The sequence below is a fragment of the Ursus arctos genome, unplaced genomic scaffold (genome assembly GCF_023065955.2).
Source record: "Ursus arctos isolate Adak ecotype North America unplaced genomic scaffold, UrsArc2.0 scaffold_10, whole genome shotgun sequence".
In the NCBI taxonomy this organism is placed as follows: Eukaryota; Metazoa; Chordata; class Mammalia; order Carnivora; family Ursidae; genus Ursus; species Ursus arctos.
In genome coordinates this window covers 54,207,395-54,231,211 of record NW_026622764.1, presented here as the reverse complement: position 1 = coordinate 54,231,211, position 23,817 = coordinate 54,207,395, and the positions used below count along the sequence as shown (strand labels likewise).

Below are 23,817 nucleotides of genomic sequence, written 5' to 3'. Positions count from 1 at the left end.
GAGAAGCCTGATGTGGGGCTCGATCCTAGAACGCTGGGATCATGCCCTGAGCCGAAGGCAGACGCTTAACGACTGCGCCACCCAGCCGCCCCTCAGTACGTGTTTTTAAGACTTGAAAAATAAATGTGCAGTTGTCTTTTGCCCGGTATCCACATGGGCAGGCTGCAAGAGATAGGTTTCTCTACTGGTTCAGCTTTTTGAAATCTGCTTTTATGGAATTCTAAGTTCCTGGCTTCCAAACTAACTTGCAAAATGTCAAAGGGTGAGTCAGGTTAACGTGCTCTCAGGTTTTTTTTTTTTTTTCCTAATAGAGTTAAAAAAAAAAAAATTAAGTGTGAGCGCCAGAGGAAGCCACTGCCTGCTCGGCCTTCCTGTGTCTCGGCCTCTGCGTGGGTGGCCGTCTGAATGACTCTTTGTTTCCTCCCCGGCAGCGCGTTAAAGGAGTTCGAGCAGGTGCCGCGGCACTTGACTGATGAGCTCCACCTGTTCTCCCTGGAGGATCTGGTCAGGGTCAAGAAAAGGCTGCTGGTGCCCTTGCTCAAGGATGTTCTAAAAGCTTCCCTCGCACATGTGGCCAGCTGTGAGGTAAGGTTCACCTGGGACCGGCGTGTCCCTGAGCTGTCCCTTACCCCTCAGGACCTGGGATGGTGCTCTGGACTTCACCCCATTAACCCCCCCAGCCATGAGGGAAGTGCAGGGAACACTGTTTCCAGATGAGAGAAATGAGTAACAAACAAGGTCATCGTGCTGGTGAGTGGCAGGGCTGGGAAGCGAGCCTGGGCCAAGTGACTTCTAAGTGTCAGTGCCAAACCCTGCCTGGGGCCTTGCTTGACTCCCATCTGCCCTGACGTGCCAAGGACAGCCGTGTGGACTCGGGATCCCGTGGAACAGGAGCTCTGTGTCTGCATGAACTCAAAAATGGCAGTGCAGGCATCAGAAACCAGAGTAGATCGTCTAAAAGCACACGTGTGAAATCCCTGGTGTCTCAAACTACCACGATGTGAAATCTCTCCTTGCAGAGCAAATGCACCTGTACGGTTCGAATCCGTTTACTATACTGTGGGGTGATACAGCACCCCAAGCCTTCTAGAGGCTGACACTCCAGCCTTAAAAATGGACGTTTGTAAAGTTCTGTGAAAGTAGTGACTTGGCTTCTCCATCAAAAGAAACATTGCCAAGGAGGATTTTAACTTTTTGGCCCCTTCTCTTACAGCTGTGTCAGGGAAAGGGTTTCATTTGTGAATTTTGCCAGAGTACAGCCGTCATCTTCCCCTTTCAGACCGAAACATGCAGAAGATGTCCAGGTATCTTAATAACTTTGTAATGTAAGCTTAATAATAGCCTAATAACTGAAGCACAAAATTAGCTTAATAACAACTTAGTCATTTAAGCACAACGTTGTTTAAAGTATAACGGTGCTGGTGCGTGCTTGTATGTTGGATAGGAGCTAATGGAGGAGTTTGGGGTGCATGGGGAGGAGTATTTGGGTAGGGCCGGGATGAAGGGTGATGTCTCCCCGTATAGTATTTGGAGGGAAGAGTGGTCCCCCTTTTGTCTATGCCCCAGTTCTTTTTTTTTTTTTTTAAGATTTTATTTATTTATTCGACAGAGATAGAGACAGCCAGCGAGAGAGGGAACACAAGCAGGGGGAGTTGGAGAGGAAGAAGCAGGCTCCCAGCAGAGGAGCCTGATGTGGAGCTCGATCCCATAACACCGGGATCACGCCCTGAGCCGAAGGCAGACGCTCAACCGCTGTGTCACCCAGGCACCCCTGTGCCCCAGTTCTTTCCCACCAGGGCAAGCCACAGCCACCACCCCAGTTTTAGAATTGGATCACAGTCATGCCTAAGGCTGAGGTGCCATCTCTGCCCCCTTTTGCGCTCCAAGGGCAGTTTGAGTCATTGTCACGGAGACCACGCAGCCCAAAAGACCTAACGCATTTACTATCTGGCTCTTTACAGAAGAGATTTTCAGACCTTGTTTGTATGAATTAATGCTTCAGGACATCCCGTGATCTCTAAACTGTTTCTGGGGAAAGATCTGATCGTGCATTCTGCCTTTACCCTTGATAAGAGCCATTCCTCCCCTTAGACCCCTCCAGCACTCTCTCCCCGAACCCTCTAGGCAGGATTGCAGGAGAGGCTCCCCAGCAGAGAAACTCCAAGGCATGGATTTGCGTGCAGAAAGCTCACTGGGGCGTGTTCTCAGGCTCAACACCTCTGGGGGTGTAAAGTCAGCCGGACTTGGCAGAGGGAGGAGGTGAACGTGGTGTGGGAGCAACGAAGCCTCAGCACATTTCGCAGGGCACTCTGAAGCAGGATGGACTTTCGCATTGTCATATATTGGGGCCGGGGGCCAGCCAAACCTTTAAACCCTGAGTTGACCAGTCACCGGATATAGGCCAGTGCCGGCAAAGAGAGATGATCTGGAGGGAGGCGGGTCTCTCCAGTTAGGGCCATTTCCAGTTAGGGCCACCTCATGAGCTGTCAGCCACCAACACTCTCAGCAGCTGGGGGAGCAGGGGCTGATGGGGGGGGGGACGGCTGCCTCCACTACATCAGACTGTCAGCCGCAGGGTCATGACACACCGGGGACTTTAGAACCCTGAATTTTCATCCTGCCTCGTTGCTTGTTGGACGACTGGTTTCTGGATTCAGACCACCTCTCTCCCCAGGGTGGGGGCGAGCATCTGTGCGTATGTGAGAAGACAAGATAGGCCGTTCACTGATGGCTGTCCTCCTGCTCGTAGGGTGCAGAGCTTGCTTTCACAAGCAGTGTTTCCAGTCCTCTGAGTGCCCCCGGTGTGCGCGGATCACAGCCAGGAGAAGACTTCTGCAAAGTTTACCTTCTGCAGCCACATGATGCCCTGAGTACTGTGGAAAAGACTGTTCAACATGCCTTATAACACCGATTTGTGTCTATTATTGATAATATTGTTTCAGATGTTGAGTATTGTATATTAAGAAAAAAATGGCCGATATTCATTTTTATTATATATATTTAATGTTCTAAAAAGAATGCACGTTTTTTTGTTACGAAGCATAGGTTTGTTACTGGTGGTTTTGTTTACAAATGTGCAATGTTTTTGCTGCTACTGTTTTTTTTAAAGAGTTTTTTTGATACTTCTTCGATCGTATTTGAGTGGTTGTACGTAGCTAACATTGGAGCCTATTTTTGTATGAATTGTAACTGACAAGACAAATTACTCCGTTCGTCTTTCTATAAAGCTTGTTTTGTGAAACGGATTGGTACTTTCAGTGAACAAAAATGCAACCAACAATCTGTTTACTTCCGGGTTTTTTCCGACTTAAATGCCATTTTGTAACTGAATCCGTGTTACGGATTTTACTTGTTCCGGGGTTGGTGTCGAGAGGACACATTACTTCTGCAGCTGCATCGATTTCAAGACGGGCTTGAGTTGCTTAGCGGTGCCTCGAGCTGCTGGTTGAAGCAATCGCCTCTTAGAGACGCACAAATCCACCCCGTGTTTGTCATTTCTCCTCCACACACTAAGTCCAGGGATGCTTGGCTGACTAGAACTTCATCCCTGCCCTTGAGGATTTTGCCTCATTGATATAAAACTGAACATAAGGTATTTACAGACTTCAATTGTCGGAAACTACTGTTAATGAACCATGTGATTTTAGTAATAAAAATAAAATCATAACCATCAATTAAAAGGTGAGGTAAATCACTAAACCGTTATGAATTTATTTTTCCTAACATTTCTTTATTTGCTTTCTTAAGACATGTGAGTCTGATTTTTTCTTCTTCTACCTCCTACATATTCTCTCCTACTTGAGAAGGGTCCTGGGCTCAGATCCCTTCCAGACACATCTGCAGTCTAAGAGCTTGGGGGTCATATCCCACAAGACTCACGTGCCCTCACTAAACCTATTCCAAATGAACTTCTGCAACAGTAGGGGCAGGCAAGAGAGTGGTACTGGTTCTCCCCTAACCCCATCCTGTCGTGTGTGTGTGTGTGTGTGTGTGTGTGTGTGTGTGTGTGTGTGTTGTATTCAGTGGGATAATATTGAGCACATGAAACAAATGAGTCTCTCCCACCAATTTGGTATCTTGTTACTTGTTGTCTTATCCTAGATGCATCCAGATAGGTGCTCCCATTCATTGTTTAAGCCAGGTCTTTCTCTCTTTTTTAAAAACATTAATTAATTAGAGAGAGTGAGTGAGAGAGTGCACAAGCAGGGGGAGCAGGAGAGGGAGAAGCAGACTCCCCACTGGGCAGGAAGCCCAATCCCAGGACCCTGGGATCGTGACCTGAGCCAAAGGCAGATGCAGGCACCATGCAGGCACCACAAGCTAGGTCTCTTTTAAATTGAAATTTAGGTACATGGGATGAGAGAAAATAATCAAATTTAAAGCAGTGTTTTATTCTTACCCATAGCTTATATTCCTTCTGAGGCATCAAGAGTCAGAGTGGTGTGTTAATATTCCTTATAATATCTCTATGAGGTCGATGTCAAAATCTTCATTTCACAATAAGACAACAGGCTGAGAGAAGAGAAAGACCTAAGTTCCCACAGGTCATGCGCGGGAGAGCTGGCGTCGGCATCGAGTCCGCCTGCCTCCGGAGCCCATGTTCCTAGCCCCTACCCATGTGGTGTCTTTTCGAGGTAACACAAGCAAAGCCAATCCTAGCTTGTGAGTGCTGGTCAAACCTTAGTTAGCCGCACTGGGCTGAGGGCTTTCTCACTCTTGCATCGATTTGAGGAAGTTTCTGCAGCTTCTGCCTTGCTTGAAGGGTTCTGTGTTCAGGCTGCTGGGTGTGCAAGGCACTGGAATGTGTCTGTGTGGGACACACATCTTTGATGTTGAGGAAGAGAGAGTGCAAGCAGCTGCCAGGAAGTGATGCTTTCATTTTTTATTCTGAGGACGAATGAGGCAGTATAAATAGCCGCTCTATGGGCTTGGCTGAGACGTGGTCCCTCCGCACTGTGGTCGTGGACGCTTCTTCCCAGTGAGGTGCTGGTTAGAACCGAGACGTGGCCTCAGCGCATGTGAGGCGCCCTGTGGGGAAGTGATGGGTTGTGCCCTGTGTTGCTCTTTAACGGGACTTACTCATTGTCCTGGTTTTTCCGTGCAACTCTTCCCTGGCTGCCAGGAGAAGATGAAGCCTTGGTCTTTCTCATCCCTCTCTTAGCTGCTGTGAGGTGTCAAGTTGCAGTATTGGGATGCCAGTGATCAATTTTGCCTTTACACTGTTCACTTGGAAAGTTTCAGTAACACGTCCCTTCCAGTCATGACTCTCAGCTGCAGTAGGGAGTTATACCAGGGGACATGGAGCGAGGAGGGGTGAGGCATCTCAGAGACACGTTCTAGTGGGTTGACTTGGGTGGGAATTGTTGGGTCGATTCCCAGGTCTGCCACTTTGTATTCATGTGACCCTGAGCAGGCTGCTTCAACGCTCCGTGCCTCTGTTTGCAAAATGAGGGATACAATACATGCAGTTGATACGAGGATTCGACATGAAAATGAAGCACCCAGCAGAGGGCCTGGTACAAGCAATGATCAAGTGGTAACGATTAGGTCTAAACAAATTAAAAACTGAGTTATACCACCTACTTTCTGTGTATCTTTGAGTAAGTTACTCTGTATCTCCATTTAGTATGCAGATTAGAACAATACTTACTGTTGTGGGTTGAATTGTGTCCCCCCCGCCAAAAAAGAAAAAGGTTGGGGGCACCTGGGTGGCTCAGTCGTTAAGCGTCTGCCTTCGACTCAGGGCGTGATCCCGGCGTTCTGGGATCCAGCCCCACATCAGGCCCTTCCGCTGGGAGCCTGCTTCTTCCTCTCCCACTCCCCCTGCTTGTGTTCCCTCTCTCGCTGGCTGTCTCTATCTCTGTCAAATAAATAAATAAAATCTTAAAAAAAAAAAAAAGAAAGAAAAAGGTTGAAATTCTCACTCCAGGTACCTGTGAATGTGACCTTATTTGGAAAGAAGTCTTTGACGATGTAATTAAGATGAAGTCATACTGGCTTGGGGTGGATCCTGATCTAATGACTGGTGTTCTTATAAGAAAAGGGAATTTGGACAGAGATACAGATGCAGAAATCATAGGGAGAATGCCATGCGAAGGAGACAGACCCTGGGGCCACGTGTCTATGAGTCAAGCAACACGGAGGCCTGCAGGCAAGCAGCAGATACTAGAAGGGAGGTGTGGAGCAGAATGTCCCTTGAAGCCACAAGAAGGAACCAACCCTGCAGACACGTTGACTTTGGACTTCTAACTTCCAGAATGGTGATTGAATAAATGTCTGTTTTTTTAACCCACGGTTTGTGGTCATCTGTTGCAACAGCCCTGGGAAACCAATGCACCAATATTCGAGGTTGTCAGGAGGGCTAAAAGGTGAGAGAGTGGCACGGTTCCTGGCATCCTCTGGTTCTCCATCTCTTGCCTTCAGGCGTCAAGACACAGAATGGACTCTGAATGGTGACAATGGCATGGGAACTATACCATCTCTCAATCTGTGGGTGTCTATACGGATAAAGATCCCCAAACACAGAGCAATGGCGACTGAGCACGACAACCACCCCTTCTACTCCGGCCCTCGAGCAGTGGAGAGAACTGCAGCCCGCAGGTGCTGGGGGATGGCCATGAGCTTGGAAGATGCTGGTTTGAATCATTGTGGGGTGGCTGGGGGAAGTGGCTGTCATCGCACATTAAAAAGCAAACGAATTCATCTTGCTTTTCAGATTTCACAGAAATTGGACTATACCTTCAGACCAGTCTCGAGGGGGGTGTTGATGGGGAGGGTTAAAAAGGCCCCTCCTTTCCCTCGTCGCCTACACAGGGCTGGAGGGGGATTGGTGCTTGCTGCTGGCCACGCTCATGGGCATCTGCCTGTAAGGGGGACAGATTCTAGTGGCCCTGCCCCATCCAGGTCCCTGTGGAGGACCTCAGAGGGGAAGAGAGACTGTTAAATAGAAAGTGTTGTGGTATCCTATGGAATAATTTTGGTTGTGGACAAAGCAGGTCACTTTTGCAGCCCTTTGCTGTGGGTGCTCCGAGTGTCAGCCTGGAGCAGAGCTCCAACTTCAAATCAAGTCTGAGGCATCACGGGGACACCCATCAGGCAGAGAAGAAGATCCATGTTGTTGTGGAGAAAGATCCATTACAAAGGCCAAGGAGATAAACAGAATATGGGTCAAAGTATGAACTGGAGCTGGAGGCTGAGGACATGCCAAAGAGTAACTTGGCATGCTGTCACCCAGGCCTGGGCGTGGGGAACAAGGTGCAGACTCACGGGACAAGGTGCCCACAGACACCGCTAGGGAGGCGGGCGGGGGCAGGGCGGCAGGTACAGTAAATAGAAGTCAGAGAGCAGGTTTAGTCAGAGCACTGCAGGAGTGGAGGGATCCACTTGGGACACCACGAGAGCTCGTGGAAACTGATCCCTGAAGGCTCAGGCAGACCCCACAGTGAAGACAAGGGAGGGAAGAGGCCCCGGGAGAGGAAGAGCGGCCCAGAGGCAGTGTGGCAGACTGCAGGCTTCTCCGGGGAAGGGCGAGGAGATGAGCATAGATAGAACTGAGGGATTCGGCTAGGGAGGAAGCCAGAAAGGCTAGCAGGACCCAGAACGTGGAGCCTAGTGGACACGGAGCGAGAGAGCATGAGGGGCTTTGGAATCCACAGGAGGCAGGGAAGCTCTGAAGGATTTTGAGAGAGAGAGGCTCACAACTCAACCTATACACAGGAAGATAACGCTGGGTCCATGCGGAGGATGGATGGGAGCTGGGAACTGCAGGCTGACCAGCTGACGAGATGAGGCTCTGAACCAGGGCTGCCACGGATGAAACGAGAAGGTAAAGATGCTTGAAAAGGCGGGAGGGGAACAAGCCACTCCTTCTCAGGCATAAAATTCAGGGGAAACTGAAAACTCAAGATTCAACAGAAATCCTGTTTTGTGCAATGTTTTTGAAAATCAATGTCAAAAACTCATGATGGACAAAATATCAACATTTCAAATAAAGACAGGATCCCACGGTGGGCTGGCTCACCTCGGCCTCACGCGTCTGCCCCGAACCCCAGCCGGGGACCCTGGAGACACTGTGGCCACGGGCAATATGTTGAAAACTGAGGTGGTTGGGCAGGAGGTAGGAGGGGAAAGGCCCCCATGAACCTTTGCAGAGCCCATGCCAGAAAGCAAAATGCGGGCCCACATACCACATACTTAAATATGTAAAAATTACACTAGATTTATTTTCTCCTCTTACTGTGATGAATAGCCCTTCGTCAGGACCTGGGAAGGCAGGTTGGAATTCAGAACCTCCCACTCCTTGGTGCCCTGCTCTGGAACACAAGGGCTCCGGGCAAGCTGAGGCCTGGCCTCTTTCCCTTCCCGCCTCTGACTCCATCCCGCAGGCGGCTGCCCCCTGGTCTTGGTGCAGGCAACACAGTACACCTTCGAGAGCCTGGACCAAGGGCAGGGTCCTGAGTGTCCTCTGTAGGTGGTCTGGGACTGCAGGGCAGGCAACTCGGGGGTGCCCAGAGCACCGTCTAAAAGGAGGGGCAGAGGCTTTGTTCCATCACCTGTGGGGAGGGACAGAGCCAGAGGAAGGCCACAGGGCAGGGCTCTGCTTCCCAGATCTAAGTGCACACTGGCCCCAGGCAGGGGCTGGGGTGGGGAGGTGAAGGAAGGGCAGCAGTGTGGGGGCAGGAGTACAGCAAGATGAGGGGGAGGGGCAGCCCCGGGACCTGAGAAGCCTGGAGGCGCAGGCAGAGGCCTGAAGAGTGCAGAGAAAAGTGCAGAATTCATCTAAGCTCTAAGGCTAATTTCTTGGATTCTTAGTCATTTTGGCTAAGAGCTGCCTCTAAGTGCGGAAGGGGAAGAGGTTGTTTTTCTCGGTTTTACACGGAGGTTTCCCAACTGTGTTTGCAGCCTACCTGCCACGACATCCCTCACAAAAGCACTATTTTAGTTTCTGGTGAAGTGAAAAGGGCCATTTCTCCTTTCACACCAGTTGGGGAAATGGTTTATTTAAAGATAGAGATCCTTCAATATTCTTTTTAAGGAAGCGGGCTTATAAAGGATGCTGACGAACAAGACAATGTAATTCTTGACTTTATCCCCTTTTAGAGATGACCCGAGAAGGCTTGTGACCGAGGCTTTCTATATGCCGTGTTTGGTTCATGTTAAACCAACCGACACCTGGTGGCAGGTCTGAGGTCCCAGTTCCTCCTGGACATGTCTGCAAGATTCTTTCAGCAGGAAGAGGAACCCGAGGTAGGGTGGTGGGGTAGGGGTGGGGGGCTGCATGGAGGCATTCGATCACCAGACCCGGTGTCCAGAGTCAGGGGCCTGCACGCTAGCTTGCCACTCACAGACTCCTGCCACGACCCCATGCAGGGGCAGAGAAGCTTCTGATTGCTCATTTGAAGATCGTCCCCTTCTGCCACTTCCCTACCCATATTACATTGATCTCATCCTCAGTCCCATTCACTTTAGCAAATTGCAACATTAAAAACAAAATAAGGAAGCCATTCAGTATGTGATTTATTGAGCAAGTACTATGGCCAGACACATACAGATGCCTTTGGCGAAGGGCTTGACTATAGATCTGAAGTCTTTCCCCTGGATGCTGCTTCCTATGGATGCCACAAGTGTCAAACGAGACCTTACCACTGCAGGTGGAAGTCTCTGCGGGGACAGTTTCTCTATCAGTTTCCAACAGGAAATGGCTTATTAGTAGCCGGACCAGGGTGTGGGTAAGTGTAATGATGAACTTGTGGGTGTGGAGGGGGCGGGGGGGGGCGTGGACAGAAGACAAGCTCGCCCACTTCTAACGCTTCCCTCAGCCTTCCCAGCTAAGTGACCTTACGCTAACCGGTGATGTGTTCTCCCAGTCCTGTAGCAACTTCAGAGCTGAGGGCAGGTGAAGACTTCAAACAATAATTCCTTACGCTCATGGCTGTTTGTGTCAACAGCATCAGAGCCTGTGCTGTCTGGTAAGAAGAAGGAAATCAATATTTGACACATATCTATTATGTGCTAGAGACTGAGGTTTTATGTTTTAAAATAAATGGCCAGAAGATGTCACTGGGGAAGTGACATTGGTACTAAGTTTTAAGTAACACAGAGTTGACAGACTGCAAAGCTTTGGGTCCAGAGCATCCTTTTGGCAGAAAGAATGACAAATACAAAAGGTCCCAGGTGCAAAGGAGCCTTCTGTGTGCAAAACACAGACAGAAGGCACGGCTGGAGGAGCTCAGGGAGCGATCGGAGAGCAGGCAGGAGCCGGAGCATGCAGGCTGCCCGGGCCTTGGTAAGAGGCCACATGTTTCTCTGCGTGCGACAGGAACCCACGGGGGATTACGGGAAGGGGAGTATGGCTCTGCTCGCCGTCGAAAGTGATCACCTGGAAAAGGAAGTGTGTAGGGGAGGAGATGGTGGCGGGAGATCAGTCGGAGGTGGCTCCAGGTCCCGGGGAGAGATAATGATGCCTGGGAATGTCAGTGGTGGCAGTGGAGGTCGAGAGGTCTGTTGTGATTAAGACACCAAATGTTGTGAGGTGAACGAAAATTATGTCTTTGGCCATGATTACAACTAGGCACCAACCCAGCACATGGGGAGATGGGTTGAGGTTGAAATTTCTCTCCTTTATTTCTAGAACTGTTCAATTGTTTCGGAAAGACAGGGGGAAATCATCCATTTCTCCAGCAGGTGGCAGCATTGCCTTGCGTTCCACACATCACGCGCCTCAAGCAAAGCCACACGCCCAGGAAGGCTGCCAACCTCGGGTTTCCAGCTCACCTTGGTGTCCGCGCGGCGGGAAGAGAAGCAGCTAAGCAGTCTTTATCATTGTCTAGAATATCACCCTTTAGGAAGGTGGTCTATCAGATTCTGCTTTAACTATGTCATTTTCCCATAATGCCTTTTTAAAAGGAAGAGTTGGTTTTTCCTGTCCTTCCAGTCATTACCGATCACATTCTGTGCCCTGGCTGGTTTCCTGACAAGTCCACAGTATCTTTATCACCTTAATGGCGGGGCTTCCAGAGCTGGGTTTTCGTGCGTGGGGTGGGGGTGGGGGCTGGGTAGCACAGAGTTTGAGAGCTTCTGGATCCAGACCGCCAGGATTTCAAAGCTGGCTCTTATATTTACTAGTTCTGTGACCTTGTGCAACTTACTTAGCTCTTGTGTCTCAGTTTCCTCATCTGTAAATGGGCACAATAACAGTGCCTGCCATGGGAGGTTGTGGAGATGAAACGAGTTATGAGTGTAAAGCCTGCAGGGCACGGCCAGCCCCCTAGCAAGCACAGGAGGGGTGAACGTTGTCAACACTGTTGTGCACTTGGTGGGTGAGCACAGCTTTGCAGAGCACCAAGTGCTCATTGCCCCAGACCAGAAGCAACTGGCCCCAGACTATCTCCTTAGTCTTTCAAGGTTAGCATCGAGGTGGTTGAAACCCAAAGTTGCAGCAGACTGAGAAAGGCATAAGGTGTGTCCCTGCTTCTAGAATGATCTATACGCAAGCCCTTGTAGAGCAGGGTAGGTACTAAATTTGAACCTAGTCCAACTTCCCCCTCCTGTGGGTCCTCCTGACCTCTGGATTTGGCCTCTGCTTGAACACTGTAAAAGCACAGCATTTGTGCTCTAAGACTCCATCTGACCCCCTGTCATTTACCCCTGATCCTAATTCCACATCACATCAGCCTCAATAAATGGAAATCTGCCCCCATTCCAAAGGTTCTTCAGGGGAAAGAGACACAAGATGTCAACTTTGGCCCCCAATACTACCATTGTTGGGAAATCCTTAAGGAAAGGGGACTTTGGGGAAATTCATTAAGGAAAAGGGATTCTCTCTGAACTTAGCCTTGTAGGGCTTTTGGTTGGAAAATAGAAATTCGTTACAGTATGACCTTGACTGCAGGGTCAGCCATGAGCTGGTCTTTCTTTTGACAAATGTCTAAGTGCCTTGGGTCCATGAGCTGCATCAATAGGGGGAAAAAACATGGCTAGGGAGAATTTGCATACCTGTGGAACAGCAGCAGTGACCAAGCGAGGCCTGCCTCCAGATCCCAGCCCCAGCCCCCATTGTCAGAGTCACCCAAGAGGTGCTAGGATAGGGTTGAAGCCCCTATGGAGACACAGCTCTTACGTGCACCACTCAAGTTATATAACCGATGTGAGCAAGTCACCCCACCTCCCTGGGTCTTCGTTTCCTCTCCTACAAGGTGAGCGTAAATGAACTAAAATGGTGTTTCCAGAAGTGAGTTTCCAGCAACATTAGTCCTCTGAGTTGCTCCACGAAGACAAGAGTTCTATGGCCTAAACCAGGGGATTAATCAGGTGCATTTTTCTGCTCACGCGACATTTGGCAATGTCTGGAGCCATTTTGGGGTTGTCACGTGGGGGGAGGGGAGGTGTGCTACGGGCATCTAGTGTGCAGAGACCAGGCATGCGGCTAAACATCCTGAAACGCACGGGAAAGTTCCCGCAGCAATGACCCACCTGGCCCAAAGTGCTCCGAGGTGGAGGAACTAATGAGAAACCAATGAGTTGGGGATATAGGTGGGGATATATGCGGCATATTCTACTACTTTCTTTCTCATTACCTCATTCTGTCTTTCACATTAGCATAATGAAGGCAGGGAGATGTATCACCATACATTTTCTTCAATCCGTGTTTGTCAAACTTGTTTGATCTTGGAACACTCTGTTTCTCTACCCCCAACGTACACCCACCGCCTGATTATCCTCCTGTGGAATCGCCTCGAGAAAGTGGGCCATTTGGGGAAATGCTGGCTAGATGTTCCCTAAGGTTGTTTTCCATTTTAAAAACCACTTAAAGACATTTTCCTCTGATGAGGCAGCATAATGGTGGGTTCTGAATGAAGCTTGGAATCCCGCTGCTTGAGTTCAGTGCTGGGCGACTTGGGACAAGTGACTTCTATAATGGCAGAAGTAGCAGCACTCACGGCATGGGGTGCGGGAAGGGTGGTGGGAGGTCAACTCGAGCAGCTTGCAGGTCAGCATCCAGGCCGTCCATCCAATGTCAGTCATCATTATTTAAGTGTCTTGTTGTTATTTTGATTTTGTCCTTTCCCGAAGACTCAATCTCCTGGCAATGTTACGTGTCAGATCTGCCCACAAGAGGGCACTGGCAACACAGCCTTGACTGAAAATGTGCTCCACTCTCCTTGGAAGGTCAGGCAGCTTTGGGGTCTCCCCGGTCTGATTTCTCAAGAGCCATGGAACCGCAGATTGCAGAGCTGGAAGAGACCTTGGAGATGATATAATCCAATCATTGGATTTTGCAATTTTTAGGCACAGGAGGTTAAAGGTGGAGCCGGTGAGCGTGACTTAGGAAACCACACTGTCGCAGGAAAAACAACTTCGGGTGTGCTCTCAGGGGAGTTGGATGGTAGTACAGAAACTCTATTTTTCTGGAAGCAAGGAAGACATCAAATGGGTTAACAGCAATGCCAGGCTGAAAGGAAGAGAAGCCACTGGTATGGCGGAGGGGGCAGAGAGGAGACCTTGTGCCCTTGGACCACCTGAGGGAAATGCAGGGCTGCTGGTGCATAACTCCACCTTTCTTTTCTTTTTTCTTTTTCTTTTCTTTTCTTTTTCTTTCTTTCTTTTTTTTTTTTTTTCAAGCAGTTTAGGTCTCTAGTTTTCTGCAACTAAATTGCCTAATGAAGACAAAGAGAAAGTTTTGAAGGCCCTATCTGATTGGAGACCTCATGACGAAGGCAACATTGAACATGTGTGTTTAAGGAGTGGAAGCTCATTGTAAGAGAGCCTGCAGGGGTGTGTAAGAGTTGAGAGGGAATGGAGCAGGGGATGCTCCTCCTTCTTTCCCACCCCCTCCTCCTCCTTCCCCTCCTCCTCTTCACCCCCTTCGCCCACCCCTCCCCCCTCTCCTTTTCCTCTTTCTCTTTCTTTGCTTTCTCTTCCTTCTTAGCTCTAACAGTAAAACCCTTTTAATTTTGCAATAGTTTCAAGAATTACAGTACGAAGAATTCCCATTCTCCTTTGCCTGCTTCCCCAAATGTTGGCGTTCTACCACCACTTCTCTGTGCCTATGTAGGAATGAGATTCTGAGACACTTGTGAACAGTTGCAGAAATGATGCCCTTTTACCTCCAAGCATTTCAGTGGGTAGTTAAAAATATATATATATATATATAAGGACATTCTCCTACATAATCAGAGGTCAGTGACGAAAATCAGAAAATGAATATTGATATAATGGTGTTCTCGTCTCAAAAATCTATAAACCTTCTTCAAACTTTGCCACTGGTGTTCTACTCAGACTCATACAGTGCATTTACTTGTCACGCCCCTTCATCTCCTTTAATGTGGGTCAGTTCCGCCATTGACCTTGACAGTCTACTTATTGTGTAGAATGTTCCGCGATCTGGGTTTGGTTTCTCTCACCCGCTATCATGTGCTGTGTTGGGGCAGGAATGTCACAGAAGTGAGGGTGCGTCCCGCTCAGTCAGGGAGACCCACACTCTCTTTCCTCTGCTGCGGGGGGAATGCAGCCTAGCCCTTTGCTGGAGCCTAAGGAGCCTCCTGCCCAGTGCCCAGCGCTCTGAGAAAAGCTGGGCTTCCGGGAAGAATTGGCCCTTGAAATAAGTTTTGAAGAATAAGAAAAAGCTTTGAAGTAAAGACCAAGGGGAAGTCCTTCTGGAGGGAGGAAACAGCTCACTTGCTTGGGGGTGAGAAAGTGTACCACGTTGGGGAGCACTGGTCATCTTGTGTGGCCTCTGCAGAAGCCCTGCACATGGCACTATCTCTCACCTCCTCTCACCTCCGGGCTCTATCCTCCCCCCGCGGTCCAGGCCAGCACCCCTGCCATCACAGGGCCTCCCAGCCATCCTGCCGATGCCCAGGAGAGTCCCTGCCACCTCCAGAGGTCCCTGGGCCAACGCCACTGCCTCAGGGCTCGAGGAGCAGTGTGCTCCGTTAACTGTTGCCTCCGGGGCTCCCCCAACGTCGCCCAGTGGCTCAACAATTTTTTTGCCCTTCCTCTCCCGTCTGTGGCTGCCCAGCTTGACACCTCGCTTGGCAGGGGGGATGGAGAGAGGCAGAGCACCCCAGACTCTTAGGGCAGGAATCTCCCCCAGGGATTCAGACAGCCCCCGTGGAGACCCCCCCTAGTCCCTAGTCCGGGTCCCACTGGAGGTCACTCCAATTGTGTTCCCACTCCCTTGTCCTCCAGAGAGGCTCCCCCACCAGTCCAGCCCCCCTCAGACAGGCCTCTGAGAGCCCCAGCACCTCCCTCCTCGACAGGGGCTGGCCACCATCCTCCACTCACCAGGCCCCTGCGCCACCCCACTGCCTGGCCTGGCCGGGCCCAGGCACCAAAGGCCCTGTGCACCGTAGGCATTCAGTGCATTGTGGTCGGGAGCAGACCCAGGAAGGAATGGCTGCAAGGACTCAGCAGGGAGAGTCAGCCCTCTTCCCCCGAAAGGGCATGACTGAGATTCCGGCCACCGCTCCTCACGTTCCCGGGCCTCTTTGCCCAACACTAGGAAGCATCTGTCGCCCTTTGCACCTCCCACTGCCCCATCCCATCACCTCAAGGCTTTCTACTGGGCCTCTGCCAGGACCTAAGCCCATGAGGGCAGGGACGGTGTCGATCCCAGGACCTGGCAGGTATGGCTGCTCAATAAATATTTGTTGAAAGATGTAAAAAGAAGAAGAAGAAGAGACCTGCACACAGCACCATCTCTCACCTCTGGGGTCTGCTCACCTGGTCTCTCCTCTACCTGCTACCACTTCCCCACCTCTTCCCTTCTCTCTTTCCTGGAAAATTCCCACTCAGCCTTCAGAACCCAGTAGAAGTACTTCCCTTCTCTGGCTGCCAGAGAGTGGTAAAGAGCATAAGTTTGGAGTCCAGTGGGCCTGGGTTCAAATCCCGCCTCTATCATTTTAGCAAGTGAGTCATCTTGGGCAAATATTTAACCTCTCTGAGACCCAGTTCCCTCCTTGGGTAAATGAGAGGTCGTAGCTGATGCCTCACCACTTGTCACAGGTGTGGCTACTCTGGACAGGCTCCTCACTTCCGGTGATTTCTGAAAGTTGCTGGGTGTTGGTTCTCATGCTTTTCCCTTCTTGTAGATTTCCACAGCTGAGATAAATGCTAGCCTGAATTTTGTATGGAGCATGCTCTCGCTTTTCTTTATGGTTTATTTGCTTGTATCTCTAAACAATACAGTGTGTAGATTGCATGTTAACGAAATCATACTACTTCTGCCATTAGTTTTTTTCACTCTGCTCTATGTTCCTGAGGTTCCTCGAGATGTTGAATGAGGCTGTAATGCATTCCTTTTCCCTGCTATATAGCATTAATTTTTTGCATTAAAATATCAAGATGCAATTATCGATTTTATTGCATTCAAATATCAAGATGCAATTTTCGATTTTATATCCTACCAGTGGTACACATTTGAGCCTATCCCACTTTTTGCTATTGCAACAAAACTCCAAACTTTCTTAGACACATCTCCTAATACACTTGTAAAATTTCTCTACAGTGCATACTCAGGTGTGGACTAGTAGTTTCTAAGATACAAGTATGTCAACATTTTCTAGGTAACACAACATGGTTTTCAAAGTGTTTGCACCACTTTGTACTCTCTTCAGCAATGAATAAGAATTTCTGTTGCTCCGTATCCTTGCAAATATCTGGTATCACCTAACTTCTAAATTTTTGCCAGTCTGACAGGTGTAAAGTGATAAATCATTATGGTTTTAATTAGCATTTTACTGATTAATGGCCCTAAAATCTGCAGGCTGGTTCCCTCTTGTCACTCAAATTTGAGCTTAAACAACCACCACAAAGACACTTTTGTCACTCAAGTACTCCCTATTTTAATTCATACTATCTGATATTTTCTTTTCCCTCTTTTAAAAAAGTATGTTTGTTGGTGTTTTTATTCCTTCTGACCCAGGGCTTGTACACTGTAGCTGCTTAATAGATTTATTGATTATTTGTTAAGTGAATGAATGGGCTAACTTCAATTCTATTCAGATCAATATTTGCTGGTCAATGGTGCTAGCTTTCTTTGTGTTGGGTTCATGTCTCTCTTTCATACTGCTTTCAGTCTCCTCTCATACCTTCTCCACTGTCTTCCTCTCCATTACCCATCCACTTTTCTCTTTGTTCTCCTTCTTGCTAAATTCTTTCTTCTTGGGGAGGTCTCTCTCTTGCTTCCACACTTGTTGCAGGTTTTCAACCTTCAGGAGACCTTACCCACATCTTTCAAAACCAACTTCTCCTGTACCCAGCTCCCTCCCACCCTGTTTGGCATCCACTTGGGCAGTGGTCTGTCAGAAGCAGTCTGGATTCTAGAAAACAAAGAAGATAAGAGCAGACAAAGCCATCATTCATTTAAGCCACCTGCAAAGAACCCAGAGAAAGAGCTCTGTGGCCCCATGTCTTTTGTTAGAAGTGATTAACTCTAGAGGCCAAAGTTACATACTCTCTGGAGCTCATTTCAACTTTAGCATTCTCTCACATATGCTGTCAAATTTCACAACATTGGTATTGCAGAAGCAGGAAATGAGGGTAAATGTACCTGGAAGATAGAGCCATATATCACCCAGCAAAGTTTTAAAGACAAATGAGGGGTAAAAATTACTTCTGAGTAGTGGAAATAATCTCAGTTTTTTGTGTGTGATATTTTTCTGAAATATACTATGTTACTTCTATATTTAAAATTCACTAGGATACAAATTCAGCGTTTATCATATATTTCAAATGTTGTTCTAAAAAAAAATTATTGAGGATGCCTGGGCGGCTCAGTCAGTTAAGCATCTGCCTTCAGCTCAGGTCATGATCCCAGGGTCCTGGGAGCAAGTCTCGCATCGGGCTCCCTGCTTGAAGGGGAGCCTGCTTCTTCTGCCCCTCCCCCCTGCTTTCTTTCTCTCCCTCTCTCTGTCAAATAAATAAATAAAAATCTTAAAAAATAATAAAATTTGAAATTAAAAAATAAACCCAATTATTGAATGCTATATAAGCATGGCAGATTAAGAACATACTCCTTTCCCCTTATCCTAATAAAATAACTGTAAAGGAAGTAAGAAAATACAAAAGTCCAAGAGGACAAAGTGAATTGGATAAGAAACAGCATCAGATGAAAGAGACTTCGACAAAGTTTCGGGTGCTGGAGAATTTGTAACTAATGTTGGTGGCTATCGAGAGAGGGAGCATGATGGGAAGTCAGGGGTTCCTTTTTAGACCCACAGGAAGACTGCACAGGTGTGAGGTTCCATGAGGCAAAGGGCTGAGAACAAGGAATTTCCTGGAAATCTGTCGGGAGCAGTTAGAACACCCTCCACTCTCCTCGTGAAGTTAGGCAACTGCCTTCTCACTAGACTGAGAAGCTGGAGGCTTGTTCTCATTGACTGGAGTCTGATTCTCTAAAGAAATTGAACTTCAGAAACTTGGAAGAATCCCAGTGAAGGGGGTGGGGAGAGATGGGGTGCAAGCTGAAGACAAGGGAATTAAGTGAAAATCTCCCATGGAATAGGAGGCTCTCCACTCCCTCCCCACACTCTGCTTTCAGGAGGTTGGCAGCCAGACTTACAGTCTGCGCCATCCCTGGGGAGAAGATCAGAGGATTCTGCGCTGGAGCGCTCCAACGAACCTGGAGGAAAGATCCCAGGTGCGGACATTGGAGGATTCTCCAATGAAAAAGCACCCTCGCCAATGATCTCAGTGTGGTGAGGCCCCCAAGCACCCACAGCTGAGCTTCATGCTCAACTATGAATGAACAGGCAACATCGCCAGACATTGTGAGTAGCCTCCAAAACAAAAGAGATGGGGGCGGAGGGGAGAGAAAGGACATTGAGGAAACAGATTATGCTGAAAATAGGCAAAAATAACTTAAAAAGAACCAATGTTCTGTGGTAAAGGAGGAAGGATGAGGTTATAAAGGGGTAGCACAAGGGGGAATCTTAGTGACAATGTATTTTATGTGATAAAATGACAGAGAATTATATACACACCTCGCACCAATGTCAGTTCCTTGGTTTTGATATTATATTACGTGTAAGATGTAACCATTGGGGGAAATTAGGCAAAAGGGTAAAGGGTGCTTGGGACCTCCCTGTACTATCTTTGCAACTGCCTGCCAATCCTAGAATTATTTCAAAACAAAAAGTTAAAAAACTAATATCCCCAATGAGTTAAGAGAAGATATTGCAACCAAAACCAGCATGACATACTGTAAAAGTAAGCAAAGGAAAAAATGTTTCTTTGAGGTTAAAAATGGTAGTTTTCCAAAAAATTAAAGGGCTGCAAGATAATATTGAAGAAATCTCACATAAAATAGAAGTGAAGTTACAGCAGTGGAAAATATGGGAGAAAAATAAGGGAAATAGATCTTTCTAGAATGTCCAATATGACTTTCACAACAGGAGAAGAGAGAAAACAAGAGCAGGAAGTAGTGAAACGAGAAAAAGCAATGCAATGAGATAAGCTCTCGAACCGAAGGACTGAGTTTCAGCTGACAGGGCTCACGGACTGCCCAGCCAACAACTGAAGAAAGACTCACAGCAAAGCTCATCATTAGGTAGTTGTACAATGCAAGAGATAGATTCCAAAAGCTTCTGGAGAGGAAAAAAAGAAAAGGCAAAAGCAACAGTCTACAATGGCTCGAGTCAGACCAGCATCAGACTGCTGAACAGCCATACCAGAGGTAGACAAGGCAAGGAGCCATCCTGAGGGACGGTGCTCCTCTACCCTGAATTCTACAAGCTACACACATTGAGGTTAGAACAAAGGCATCCTCAAAGCCCTCGAAAGAATTGTCTTCCTTTTATACTTTCCCAGGAAACTACCAGAGTCTGCAGTCCATCAAAACAAAGGAATACACCCAGAAAGAGGAAGATGCGGGTCCAGAAAAGAGAAGATCAAACACAGGAGAATGGCAAGTGAAAATTCCTGACATGGCAGTGGACAAAAATGACAGGATAAGATGTGTGCAGCAAGCATGGGCGGGAGATAGGCCAAACTTGGAGCAGGAGAACAGGGCTCCAGGGAAGAACGCTGAAAGCAGCTGTTAGGTTTGAGTTGCCTGGAAAATGTTACTGATGAGCCCGTGACAATAACAAGGGGCATTTGGCACACGTAGCCATGCATCGAGGGGACCTGTTTCTGCAGCACAGTGGTTTCACCAGTACCATTGCTCAGTCTTGGAATTTCAGAGCCGGAAGGTGTCTTGCACATCATACAGTCCAAATCTTTTACAGTTGAGGTTTTACAGTGGAGAATCCTGAGAACCTGCAAGTCTTAGCACATTACCCAGTTATGCAGTGGTTGCAATGCCATACGACGTAGAGGCCAATTGTCCTGACCCTTCGTCATGACTAATATTCCTTGAAATTCCTGAAGGAAGCTGAATTTTCTCTGAGGTTCCTGCTGAAGAATTGTTAAGCTCCCTGTGGTGTAGGGTTTCAGTGAAGGGGCCTGGCTGCCTCCTGGGAAGGAACATAGTGTGGAGGATGGGCACAGGCTTTCAGGACAGATCTGGGTCATGTTCCCGCTCTCTCTCTTACCAGCAGAATATCTTTGGAAAAGGTACAGAGTACTTAAATTCTCCAAGTTTCTTGTAAACAGTCCACCTCCAAGGTTGCTAGGAGGATTAGACATACATAACTGAACTCTCTGGTGTTCCCTCTTGTGGTCGGCAGAACAATGGCCCCCCAAAGATGTCTCCATTCCTGGAACCGGTGACAACATGATGTTATCTGGCAATGGGGCAATAAAGGTTTTGGGGGGAATTAAGGTTACTAATCAGCTGGTCTTGAGGAGATTACCCTGGATTATCTGGGTGGCCCAGTGTAATCATGAGGGTCCTTAGAAGAAGAACATAGAAGAAGAAAACTCAGAGAGATGGCAGTGTGACAATCGCTTGCCTGCCACTGCTGGCTTCAAAGACGGAGGAGTGGGGCCACGAGCCAAGGAATGTAGGCAGCCTCTAGAAGCTGGAAAAGGCAAGAAAATGGACTCATCCCTAGAGCCTCCAGAAGAAACACACCTTTGCTGAAAACACCTTGGCATCAGCCCAGTAAAACCCATTTTAGACTTCAGAGCCCCAGAACACTAAAATAACACAAGTGTAGTGTTTTAAGCCACTGACCCGCGGTAATGCGTTACAGCAGCTACAGGAAATGAACAGACCTGCTCCCCCAGAGTGGTCTTTACATCATCATCTTTTGAAAGATGCAGCTTTCTGGAGGACACGCCTCATAGTGGTATTCTTGGGCAGAATCTGCTCTTAACACAAGCCAACCAAAGCAGAAAGGCTGCTTTTTGGAGGGTGTAGCTTCTCTCTTGCTGCTTCTCAATTCCTTTTAGCTCGTTTGGTTAGAGCTGAATCAAAAGCAATGGTTTGCATTTGGGACCCGTCACACCCAGGAGTGCAAATGTACCCTAAAAGAGCTGGCAATCTGGCTTTTTTTTTTTTCTTGCGCCTAATCAGACATTCTAGTTAGAGCTGCAGTCTTCCCAGAAAGTGCTGCCCTCTTGCAACGCGTCAGATGTTACTTGCCAGGAAAGGGTTGAGAGAGAGGGAGGCAACAACGAGCTTCCGTGGTGACTGGCGGTGGTGGCAGACGGTTTGTGGTCTCTGCCCCTTGCAACACCCATCATCCTGTTTGACACAATCCTTCGATGCAGCGTGAAAGCCACTGGGGCAGGAGTGAGTGCCTCCGTTTGACCCACTTCCCCTATACTCAAGTGCAGCTATTGGGATTTGCAGCACGTGTTCATTAAATTCCACACAATTCGCAGCACGCAGACACCATGACCTGACCATTGCCAGTCATGAGTTTATATAAGGAGAAAAAGCAGAGCGAGGCTTCACCTAGTTTCCATACGTCCCTCGGCGCCCACAGGCTTCCAGTCACGTGGGTCAGGGCTCTCAGTTTCTCTGGCGGTGCTGGTCCTGATGCGAGCGCTGACGTGGACTGTCGAGAAGGGGGGCAGAGCACACTTCCTCCTGGTTCCCCAGAGTAAACAAGCTGTTCCTACTTCTGGAACGAGCTGTGGTAGCGTGGGTTACTTTTAGCTTCTCCTTTTTCTAAATTGTTCTTTCCTTTAAAAAATAAAAGCGGTAAGGCTGGCTCCTGGTAGAAGAGTGAAGCATGTCATCATTTTTGTTTAGGATTTCTGCCAGGTTGGCTCCCCACGAAATTCAGAAGGATTACAAACTGAAACTATTAGAAAATTGGGAATGTCAAATAAAGGCCATTGAAATAACCACAATAAGTTACCGTTTTCCTCTATCGACGGATTAGATATTTCAAAAGACAATCCCCACTGTGTTGGTGAGTGTGCGGTGTGCACACGGGTGGGAAGTACAGATTTTCCAGAAAGCAAATTGGCTTCCTGTGTCAGGAGCCCTAAGCGTGTTTATGGTGATGAGTTTGGAATCCATCCCTCTAAACCTCAGGCTTTCCATTTCCTCACCGTAAAATCAATGTATTAATAAAAACTGTGGAGTGATGTGAGAAACAAATAATGGATAACCGGCACCCAATGTGCATGGCAATCGTTGGGCATCAGAAGTGATAAAAAATTAAGAATCTTTTCAGATAAAAATGATTGCAACATCGCAGCATAGAAATTTCAGGCATTGGGAGCTCCGTGTGCTGGAGCAAACCTAAAAAACACGTCAGGAAGAGAGTTTGGCTCACCCACTTCCCATTCAGCTCTTGAAATAGATCTCTTAAGATGTCTCAAAATTATGTAAATTGGAGATCTTGATTTAATTCAGACATATTATCATAAAAAAGAATAAGGACTTCTTTGCCGTAGGAAAACCACACATTATTTTTATGGGATACTTCTGCCCTAACTTAGTGTTCTCTTGACGGAACATTCTGGTGAGCACCCTGTTCCTGGAACTCTGTGTTTCGCGTGGGCTTACAACCTCTCTCAGCAGACACTGCTGTAGAGCTAGAGTATGGGTCTATTTGAAAGTTTTTCAAAGAGCTTTGAAGATGGAATTTTCTGGGCCCCTAAGGCAAGAGAATCCAGATTGGCTGTGGCTGGGAACTGTGGGTTGTGGCTTAGATAAGGAGATCACGTTCTCTTATGAAAGAAAAGGAGAATACAGCTGTTTGGGAAGGCAGTAAAGATGGTGTGCCACAGGAACTCACAGAGAATAGAGAAGAGAGAGCCCTCGTGGTGATGGGATGGAGACCCCGCACCTGGGCCCTGAGCAAGAGAGTGGTCAGAATGGGGAGGAGACACTGTCAGGGGTGTAAGAGGAAGGTCCGGAGGGGTAGACTTGTAGGCCCGGGCCAAGTCCCTCGCATGCACCCGGAAGCCACCCTGAATGGTATCTTCATCACGGACCACCCAACCTTCACCCAGGTGGAGACCACTGTCCCCTCCATCTCCAAGCTGCCTGCAGGAGAGAGCTGGCTGCATCTGCCCCTGTGCCGTGCCAGACTAACAGGGGCGATCCCTAGCAGTGCCACAGGCCTGGTTCTGTCCCACTGCCCTGTGCAGACACCTCCCCACAACTTCCCAGGATACCTATAAACCCAAAGGAGCGTTGGGGGAGTTCCCGGTCCAGTGCTTGGGCAGGGGTCCTGCCAAACTGAGCAAGATCTAGACCCTCAAGCTGAGATAGTGCTTAATGGCATCCCTGTTACCTTTACAATATAATATTATCTTCCTACTTCTTTTAAGCTTATTTGTCTTTACACAGGAAATACTATTCACTGTGTCCACTAAAAACTACGAACAGCTGTAATTCTACTTGCTCAGTCAAAGGGGGGTGGGCAGGGAACTAGGTCTAATAGTCATGGTAACAAACAGCCTCTATTA

At 48.2% G+C, this 23,817-nt stretch overlaps 1 protein-coding gene across 4 annotated transcripts in view; it reads left to right on the top strand.

The window, feature by feature from the left end:
• Window positions 1–3,694, top strand: part of RUBCNL (rubicon like autophagy enhancer) — a 38,328-nt gene extending 34,634 nt beyond the window's left edge. For all 4 annotated transcript variants that reach the window (XM_057308615.1, XM_057308613.1, XM_048215599.2 and 1 more), the window contains exons 12-14: window positions 432–585; window positions 1,214–1,304; window positions 2,750–3,694. In XM_057308615.1, the coding sequence (XP_057164598.1) occupies window positions 432–585; window positions 1,214–1,304; window positions 2,750–2,862 (358 nt within the window). In that variant the 3' untranslated portion in view covers window positions 2,863–3,694. The remainder of the gene's footprint in view (window positions 1–431; window positions 586–1,213; window positions 1,305–2,749) is intronic.
• The last annotated feature ends 20,123 nt before the right edge of the window (window positions 3,695–23,817 follow it).